At 36.1% G+C, this 10,693-nt stretch overlaps 1 protein-coding gene across 1 annotated transcript; it reads left to right on the top strand.

Annotated features, from left to right (window-relative positions):
• The first annotated feature begins 170 nt into the window (after positions 1-170).
• On the top strand, positions 171-9,773 carry LOC579222 (PH domain-containing protein DDB_G0275795). The gene is made up of 2 exons (XM_779350.5): positions 171-290; positions 3,782-9,773. The coding sequence occupies exon 2, from the start codon at positions 4,308-4,310 to the stop codon at positions 5,466-5,468; it is 1,161 nt and encodes a 386-aa protein (XP_784443.2). The 5' UTR covers positions 171-290; positions 3,782-4,307; the 3' UTR covers positions 5,469-9,773.
• Positions 9,774-10,693: the final 920 nt, after the last annotated feature.

Below are 10,693 nucleotides of genomic sequence, written 5' to 3' on the forward strand. Positions count from 1 at the left end.
TACAGATAGTTAGGGTAAAAAGTAAATATTTTGATAATTAAATAAATAATTAAACTTCATTATGTTTTCATTTTGTATTTTTATTTTTCATATACGGCTTTAGTTTACTTTTTGTCCATTTGTCATTTTATTTTCTTCAGTAGAACCTTGATCTAATTTTAAACTGCAAATTGGACACTTGTTTTCGTGGGTCAGGAAAAGATTGAGACGACGTAAATAGGAGGAGTTTTCTGCCAGCACTAGATCATTACTACATGTAGATGTCAAAAAGTTTGCACAATTTACTACCGGTGAGTAACTCTTTACATTGTCTTTGAGGAAAAGAACACAATTTTGACTGAAAATGCGATTGACAGTATTTCACTTGAAGCCAAGACTGTCTCTGAGCTGACTGAGCTGACAGTGCAGTGAGCTGACGTTTCAATTTAGATCTAGGGAGTAGAGTTGAGTCAAGTACACAGAGCTCAGCTCAGAGCCAATGAAGGCTGTCAACAGAAAAACACAATACGTCAATAGTCCAGCAGTCAATGCGAAATCACAGTCATTGACACTTTAATTTGAGATGTTACATGTACATGACATTGGATTATTCTAAGTCTAAGAGTAAGAGTAAACGTAAGAATTTGTTTAAATGATGATATTGATGATATTTTTGCATCATTATTCATTGCATGATATGATGATTGATTGTCAATTTTTCATCATTGTTCACTGTGATCTGTTAAAACTTAAAAGCTATGAGTATGAAGTGTGTGATGCTGTTTTGTCTTATGATGCATTATTGTTTATTTATAACGGCATAATACTTACAGTATAAAGGAAAAAGGCATTTGCACGGGGTGAAATCCTTACTAAAGACAAAGTTCGAATTCCAGGGGCCCGTTTCATGAAACCCAACTCCATGACAGTCATATCTTTGTCAACGACCTCCGGCAGAGCTACCAAGTGTCACTCATTATGCGTGACAGTCACGCATCGAGGGTCTGAAAACGTTGTCACGCATGGTAACCATTTTTTTGTCACACATCAAAATGTGTAAACTGAATAGTTTAAAACATCTGTTAAACGTTTGGAATGTTAAAGTTTTGTCACTTTAATATTTTGTTGAAGCCTAAGACATTGGACAAAGCTTTCATAGCATCGTATTTTACTAAGAATAATTTAAGGGTGTATTTTTATAAACTTTTAAAAAAAAATATCTGGGGGTACCTATCTAAAAAACAAAACTGGTTCACCCGGCATGAAATAAATACTTACAATTATATTTTAGAAGTAATTATATGGTCTAATCTATATTACATTTTGAAGTATTTTCACTATTTTGCAGCTCTTATTTCCTGGTACTTTTATCAATCTTTTCTTATTCCTAAGTCATTTAAACAATTGCAGTTTTCATAACATTACTATTTTTTAAATCCGGTAGTATTGCAAGTAAGGCTATGTCTTGGCTCCTCTTCTCGCCTATAGTATCGATTTCACAAGATATCTAGCTATTAAATTCTTTGTGAAACAGTTTAGGAAGATCAGAGACATCTCCGTAGTTAGCAGATAAATTTATGACTGTCTTGTTGTTGGTTTCGAGAAACGAGCCCGAGGCAGCTTATACATGTATTTGCAGATTGTAGATAGTAGAGGAGAAGAAAGGGGGAGGGGAGGAGAACAAGAAAGAGAAGGAGGAAGAAAAAGTAGAAAAGGTCCAGGAACAAGGAGAAAAGGAGTTCAGATAGAACAATAACAATAACAAGAGGAGGAGCCGGAGTTAATCAACCAAATGCATGTACATGTATTATGTAATGCATATTTGTTGGTACAAAAATATGCAAATGAAATAAAAGTATGGTAATATCCTTGCTATATTATAGGGTCCATACTCTATGTTAATTTTCACTTTTGGCAAATTTGGCAAATTATTGTTGTTTTTCCAATACATGATTTTCATGGTTTACAGTCCGGTGACTTACCCACTAGACCACAACACCTCTACATCTGTATAAACTGTATTGTTCAAAACAGCACCTACAAAAGTACATGTTGTATCCTATACCTCAGAGTATGTTTCAATTTTTAAGTAACTACATGTATGGTTATTCATAGACCTTTTCAAAGAAAAACGTGTGAACTAATGTAAGAAAATAATCTAAAAATGCTGAAGGTGAGGTAGAAGTGCATTCAAAATAGTATTGATGTTCAGTTCAGTTTTAAATTTTAACCCATCGACTAGCACTGAATTCTGCTATATCATGCATGTACATGTAGGCTTTAAAGGTAAAGACCAGTATTGGAAACACCCCAATTTCAAAAAATGAAATGGAAGCTCTTATTACCAATCATGTGAAAGAATATGTTTTGACTAATACATGATGATAACATTTTTGCCAGGAAACCGCCTACTAATTGATATATTTGGTACATTAGTTTATCTGTTGGACTGTGAGAGATAAGCACACGTGTTGCGCACGTGAGCGTACATGTAGTCCCATATACATCTTTCTGTGAACAGTGCTTGTAACTTAACGAAGACTGGGCCAAGTTTCTTATGATTTTGATGATCCCAGAACCTTGCAGCACACACCAATACTTATATGCTAGATGATCAACCTTTTCCGATCGATTCCACAATGTTTCTATCACAATGCAATCGCATGACCATAACTGGTCTTTATCTTTAATACAGGAGCCACCGTATGCAGTAGGTTAAGGTAAATTTTTATCAAATATTGTCCTTGAGATACCTGTGGGTATTTATTTTCTTTGAATTCCTCATTTGATTGCTTTCAAGGTTTATCAGTGTACTATCAAAAGATATTCAATGAATTGATCCCACGCAATCTTTGAATTTCAGGTACTTTGGTTACAAATTTCAATTTTTATGTGCTGTAATTACATGCCAAGAATTTTGGGTTAGTAAATTTTATAGTACAGTGTACATGTATTTTATTACATGATATGTTAATGACCAGTCATTAGCATTTACTAATGACCAGTCATTAGTAAAATTACGTGTTAGGCAAAATAAAAGCCTGGTCATGTGTACAAATGTATGCTCTCAACCAATCATTTGATTAGGATCCGCTTCATCATCTTTGTTGTTGTGTAATAAAACATTTGGAATCTCAGGAATTCCTGAATTTCCTGGTACACTGTACATCCCAATTTCCTGTACTGGTAATTCCTCTTTTTGAATTTGTAAGTGTACAGTGTATGCAATGTGCTGGTGATAAATATACTGTAAGATACATTCTAGGTTCATTCAACAAATTTGGAAAATTTTCTGTCTATACAGGAAATGTTCCAAAGTCCGGTTCAGAAAAGAGTACTGGCCTTGCAAACCTCCTAGGCTTTAAAATTCATTTCTCTCTGCCAAGTCTACATGTATACATGAACATCTATATTGGTTGTTATACTAAAGTATGAATAAACAGGATTAAGGTCAAATCTTTATTATTTCGTATCTGAAATTTTTATTTTTTTATTTTCTCTGAATTCATGAGATAACCTTTAGGATTCAAATTAAGTGCAATTTCCTCATTAGACATGTATAATGTAATATATTTGTTTACCACAGCTGCTGGTAATTTTCTAGAGATCTTCAAAAACTGTCCAGACTTGTACTTACCAGTTGTGTATTATTGATCTAGATAAATTGGTTAGGTTATTTTTGGTAATTGCATGTAATACAGCTGCAATGGAATTCTTTGAATATTAAGATAAAAGAAAGTGATAGCTAACTCATAATTTTAACTTATTTTCGTTTCTTTTTGTTTTGTTTTCTTTTCTGCAGAACTTCCTGATGTGACAGATGATGTCTCTAATTTTAGATAATACTTGATGATCGGACACTTCCTGTTGACGACTGGAGATCTTCCTCACAGGCGAAACAGGAATCTTGGCCCTGATAGGCAAAATCACTTGTTTCCTAATATCTGCAGACGATAACGGCCATTTCCTCTCCAGTGGGCTCATTGCCAGTTCGATACAAGTACAGGCCGTCATAGCGTGTTACTGTGTAATACAGCCAACTGGTTGTGTGTGGTGTGATGTGCTTGCTTGTAGACATTGGAGAGCAAGTGCACAGGAATGCTACGGGCTACGGGGCTTCCCACAGGTCTGTGAGATTAAGTTATTTATCCTGTCACTTGAGCTAGGATTTGATTGAAGGACAAGCCCTTTGCGGATAATGATGAACAAGAATTTATAATGCGATGAGGGAAAGGCTGTAGACCTCTAGCTAGACACATCGTTTGCCTAGAAATTTCAGTGTGTTTTACATGGGGGATTTGTGCTAAGCTGCAACGAGAGATCCCAAGATGAAATTCAATGAGAAGAATGTGTCCTACTTTGCATCATGCAATTCGCCATTGGATAAGACTGGATACTTACTTAAGAAAGCTGAGAATCACCGAAACTTTCAAAAGCGCTGGTTCGTGTTGAAGGGCAACCTACTGTTCTACTATGACAAGGAAGGGGACAAGGAACCCCAGGGGGTCATCATCCTGGAAGGATGTCGAGTGGAACTTGCAGATCTGGAGGACTGCCTTTACTGCTTTCAGATTTCCTTCTCGGTGAAGGACTCGCGGTCGTACGCGATGGCAGCCACCAACCAGGAGGAGATGGAGTCCTGGATGAAAGCGTTGTCATGCTCCAGCTATGACTACATCAAAGCCATGGTGGATGAGCTTCAGAAGCAACTGGATGATCTGTCACACGGAAACAGTGAGAACTCTCCAGCGATGGTCGTTAGGACATCGGTCATTCAGAGCTGTGAGGTCCAAGATGCTGACGGTGCGACAGGCGGATCTGAACCCACTCCTATTCCTACAATACCTGAACATGTCATGGAACTACCTCCCAAACAGAACATGGGCACATACGAGCGGGGTAAGACGGAATCACTCGCGCACAGAGGGGCTCCCCGGCAGAGTGCCTACCAGAGAAATTCACTGCCATTTAACAACTACAGTAACCCCTCTTATGACATTTGGGACCCTCTTGTCTCCTCAAGCAAGAATCCAGCAGAGCAACCTAACGGAGCTGCCAAGCCCATACCCCAGTTTGTAATTGAGCAAGATAGCAGCGAGAGTGAGGAAGAGGAAGGAAAGCCATCAGATTCTGCCAACAACTCTAACAAGAATGCTCAAACAGATTACAAGGCTGACCAGTCTGATGGTCAGCATGTGTCCAGGTTAGCCACAACAGGTCGCAAGGTCATGTCTGTATTCTATGAAAATCTCAACATGCCGCTCATGTCTGGGTCCAGCGATACCAGTCCTAGGCTGACAAGGAAGAATGTGTTTGGCAAAGGAGGCCACGCTGCACAGGGTGCCAAGTCAGCTCAGGCTAGACAGTCTGTCTTCCATGTTCAAAATGAAAATGTCAGAACTTTCTCGGACATGCACGAGGAGTTTGGAATGCTCATTGTCAGAAAGATGAATATGTTCCGTCATAGGAAAACTTCGGAATCATCTTGAACTTAAATGACTTTAACAACATATATAATAAATGGACCTGGAAATTTAAAATTTCCAGTTTTCTATCATTACTTACTGTATTCTTACGTATGGACAAAGTCCAGCAAATAGGTATTTTTTGCAGATTGTGTGATACATGCTCCAGTGCCAATAGCCCTTGGGTCAACTTTCTATCAAGTAAAACTCAAAAATTCAATTTTGGACCCCACACTTCCCCTACCAGTATACCTACAACCCTAACAATAACCTGAAATCTCATCTCAATTCTCAACCCTAATTCTCTATCTTTGACATTGACAAAATAAAGTTCAGAGTAACTGACACTGGAGCATGTGTCACATCACGTTTCTTGACAAAAACTTGCTAGCTTATTCAGTAAAAAGGTATGTTATTAGGAAACAGTTAGACATGATAACATTAGTCTAAATGAAAGTACAGGTCAATAGAACGAGGAAAAAAAAAATGTCTGACATGCTTCATTATAATTATAGACATGTGTTTTATTGCAAGAGGTTGTATAACAAGAAAGCTGCCCATTTACACATGTACAGTGTAGTTGTAATGAAAAGCCTATGACTAATTTTTCTTTTCTTCAGGATTTGAGGCACTGGCTAATTACAACAACAAAATTTTATGTTATGTACTTTGGCAACCATGTACTTTTGCACTCATTTCTGGCAAGTGTTCTGGCAGGTCTAAAAAAAACAGATGTCTGTTGCCTGCAGACTTCCAAGATTTAACTCGTAGATCCCTATACTATTTCAATAGAGGCAGCTCGACAGGAGTTTTTATAAACTACGGTACATGAACATCTCCAAAGACTTGCTTAGGACCCAAAGAAATTCTAAGTGTTAAGCCCTAATTGAACTTTCTTTAAGTGGGGCTATATGTAAGTTCTCTGTGTAACATTTTACATATATGAACTTAAAGATTATCTTGAGGTGTGGCAATGGTGAAACTGAAAATAGATTCTTACAATCAAACAATTTTCTATGCTGAACATTCAAGACTACAAACAAGTGATAACTGCCGTACATACATGTATTTGGAAGATATATTAATTACAGTGATGAATAACTAAATAGAAGAGAACCACGATACATACATGTACATGTAGTTGTCCCGATGCATGTGAATTTGTAAGGGTAAATGTGAGTTGTGCCTTTCATTGGATAGGTGATTTCCGGCAAGTTTTGTTGTGAACGTAGCTGTAGCTGTTCATATTTTGCTGGGCTGAAGAACCCATCTTCTGAATGCAGAATTATTTTATACCAGTTTCTCTCTAAAATGCAATTTTAAGATAAATTTTGAATTCGTAAGTAAAAGAAAGATATGGTCATAGGCAAGTGCGTGTGTGTCCAATTAAAAAAAAAAGAAGATTATTGTATCGCATAGATAAGTATACTAAATAGTGACTACAGCTTTGGAATACATGTTATTATAAGAAAACATGACAGTGATATAAATATATAAAAGGAGTACCGGTAAGATATATATTTATCAGAGCTTTTATATTCATTCAGATCATTTTCTCTTTATGAAAATTAGGTGCTATTGGAATTTAATATCAAACATTGACTAACCACATTAGCTGCTTGTATATTTCGCTTTGAAAATAATGTTTTTTGTGTACAAGTGAAACAACTTGTTAGGTACTTAGATTCTTTTTTTCTATTTTGGGCTTGATAGTGAAAGTGGATATCTTATCAATAAATAAAAAAAACATTTACTAAGTACATAATATTTTTCTTCCTGGTACATGTATATTGTCGTGATGAGAATCCAACATAGTTTTATAAGGAACAAATCAATTCTGAAGTTTACATATATCACAAGGCAAGTGGATGGCATGGGTTACACTTACAGACACAGGTTCGAACTTCTGACCTGTCTTCTAATGGTGAAGGCATGTTTTCTTTAATGCATGTGATGTTTGATGTAGCATGAAGTTCAGCAATAGACAGAAATACACACTTGTCAGTTCTATTGCAAATGTTTGAATAGCTTCTTTATATATGTACTAACCAGTATTTAACAATTGGGGGCGGGGTGCGTTAGGGGGGGGGGGGGGGCCTATGGCACATTGTTCACCAAGTGGCAGGGACATTGAGACACATACATGTCTTTATGTTTCTTTGATTTTTGTTGATTTAATGGTATTGTTTAGAATTGATTTAATGTCAAAATATTGTACCTACTTTTGAACCCTTCAACTTTTTATCTTTAAAATAAATGGTGAAATGTTACTACTTTTACTTTGTATTCCTATTCTATGGCAGAAGAATGTTGGTTTGGGGTCACTTCACTTGCTTTAACTCGAGAACCAAAATGCTCCAGAACTCCTGGACCAGATATAAGATGATTGCTCAGTGTTGGCAACTAAAGATATAGTGTAACATGTTTACTGCAACCAGTGTGAGGTCGCAGTGGTGCAAGGGGAAGTTCAGTTTATAGTGCAGCATAGAAGATAATTGTTTTTCAATCTACAATGTGTATGTAAATTTTCCATGACGTACAGTTAACAACTAAATTATTCATACCCTTACCAAGTTTGGTTATGTTTTAAGTATATGGATAATAGATTTGTCCCGATTTATGCATCTTGAGAATATGACATATTAAAGCTTACATCTAAACATATTTAACAAAGACCCTAATTCAACCTTCAGTATTCACCTTTTATTCTTGAGTTACCAAAACACACATTTAAAAATATCAAATTTGCAAGGGGTATGAATAATTTAGTTGTTAAATGTAGTTTTAGGATTGGCAACCAGACAGGGGACATCCAAACATTAAAATTTGTCATATTTAGGTGGCTCAATCAAATAAGCAAAATTGTTTACAGAAGTTCTTTTCAAGTGTTGTCTTTGCAAAACAGTATGCATGAGGCATGAGGTGTTTTATACTTACATGATTGTACATGCAAGTATGCAATCATCATTGTTTTAATCGATATTAATCCCTAATAAAAATTTGTTATTGGAACATCAAATGTGAGGTGCTGTGTTTTTCTCTATAGGACAACACACTCCAGTTGCACAGGAAAAACTCACTTCCCTGTCTTACACTACGAGTACACTGATGCCAGTCTAAAAATAGTTTCCCATCCTAGTTTTCATGTTTGTCGTTTGGTGGTTTGGCGTACTTGTGTGTAACCAGATTTGAGTAGGGGTTGGGAAAATACAGGAAATGTGGTAACAAGCACAAGAGCATTTAAAATTAATATCCTTATAGGAATGATATGCTTCATTTGGATAAACGGAATGTCAAGTGTGCTGACAGAATCTGTACTTGTGTGTAGCCAGATTTGAGTAGGGGTTGGGAAGCTGAAGGAAATGTGGTAACAAGCATAAGAGCATAAGTGCTTTCATTTGGATGACAGAATGTCAAGTATGCGACCGAATCTGTATAAAATTACCCCGTTCAAATATTCACTGGTAAACTGAAGCCCTTCTTTTTTTCTTCATGAAGACGGAAAGTGCAATATACTTCACATTTCCTGTGTTTCGTGTATAACACTGAGCTTAGCTTAGCTTGTCATTCATTTACCTGTAGAAAATCATATCATAAAGAGCATTTAGTAGAGCAGGGGGGGGGGGGGGGGGGGGAGGATGGGGACTCCCCCACCACTTCCTATGGCTTTGTCTCTGTTTATATGTCCCTAATACTGGATAATGGCCGATTATATGATAGTGTTAGAAATGATATGGTGTGCACTTTGATATACATGTAAATTTGCCTGCCATGTGTTCATGAAACTATGTTCGACTTTGACAAGGTTGTAAAAATAGAAGAATGGTTTTGTTCTGGGCATGTGTCATGTGAGTCGTAACAGCTACAGCGTAAAGGGCTTTTGGTTTTTAAATATGTCTGACTTATTGTTCTATCAAAGACAGTGTATACTTTTCTCTATTGTTAATTCATTGTAGGAGTATTGTGCCAAACAAGGTATTGTGCAATCTTTCATGATGCACACACAAGGTAAATATAAAGAAAATCAACCAAACTTTCAAAAGTGAACTTAATTATTAAGAAGCAGTATTAAGACACAAGCTCTGGAATGTTCATGCCTTCTCCTTTTCTAAGAAAAGTATAATACTGTACATTTAGTCCCATGACTTTAACAATGTGTAAAAGGCAACGTTTGAAGAAGAAAAAAGAAAAATAATGATGTATTATTGTATACATTTTACAAGCTCAGTATACTTGAATATGAATGTGAATGTGAATATCTATATTATACCAACATCAATTTATATGGAGCATGTTTACAAAAATTAAAAGGAATAGATTTAACAGCAATATATCGCTTTCTTATATTTGAAGTTCTTTTCTTTGTTTCGTTCATTGATATACATATCTCTTAACTTCAAAGGTACTATAAACTACAAACTCCTCTTGTGACAACAGAAGTTACCATGCCATAGGCTTATTTACTTTTATTGTTGTCCCATAAGCAATAAGTAAAGAAGTAAAAGCAGCAAATTTACAACGTGATGAGAGCTTTGTATTTTCACTTTAAATTGCAAGGAATATTTAAAGGCATGGTATTAAAGTTCTACTGACATTGCTACTGGTACAATACAATACAATAAAGTCATTTCTATAACGCTCTTACAAACTAACTGTTGTTTCACAGCGCTTTACATAAAAGTTATCAAAGAATCTATTGTTGATCATGGCACTACTGTAATTTATTTAAATTCTGCTATCTTTCGGTGAATCAATTTTTAATCAATGTTTCCAGTTCCTGTACCCAAGCATCATCATGTGCGCATCCTGCAGTTGGTGATGCATTGTGGGACATGGCTGTCAACACATGGGGTCATGGTGAGCTGCGGATCTAAAGAAGTGTCAGTAAAATACCCTGTCTTTAACTGTCCTTTATAACCAGGTTACACTGTACAGAGGAAATCCTTCTTTTTTGTCATCTTTTTTTAAAAGATTCAACGTAGATATCAGAAGCTCACTGTGGAAGGAACCAAAACAACTTGGCCGAAAAAAATGCATAAAGTAGGCATACATTAGAGAAATTACCTACCAATAGCCTTAATGTCTGCAATGCTTTGTGTGTGATTTTAGGAAAATTATTCCACAACCTAATGTTACTCAATTATTCCCGTTTACTGAAACGAGAGCCGTTTCAGAGACCAGGCCCTCGTCTTAAAAAGAGTTGCGATTGATCCAAATTAATCGCAAATTCCATATATCTCTAATGTGCA

Source organism: Strongylocentrotus purpuratus, unplaced genomic scaffold (assembly GCF_000002235.5).
Source record: "Strongylocentrotus purpuratus isolate Spur 01 unplaced genomic scaffold, Spur_5.0 spur5_scaffold_2, whole genome shotgun sequence".
Lineage (NCBI taxonomy): Eukaryota > Metazoa > Echinodermata > Echinoidea > Camarodonta > Strongylocentrotidae > Strongylocentrotus > Strongylocentrotus purpuratus.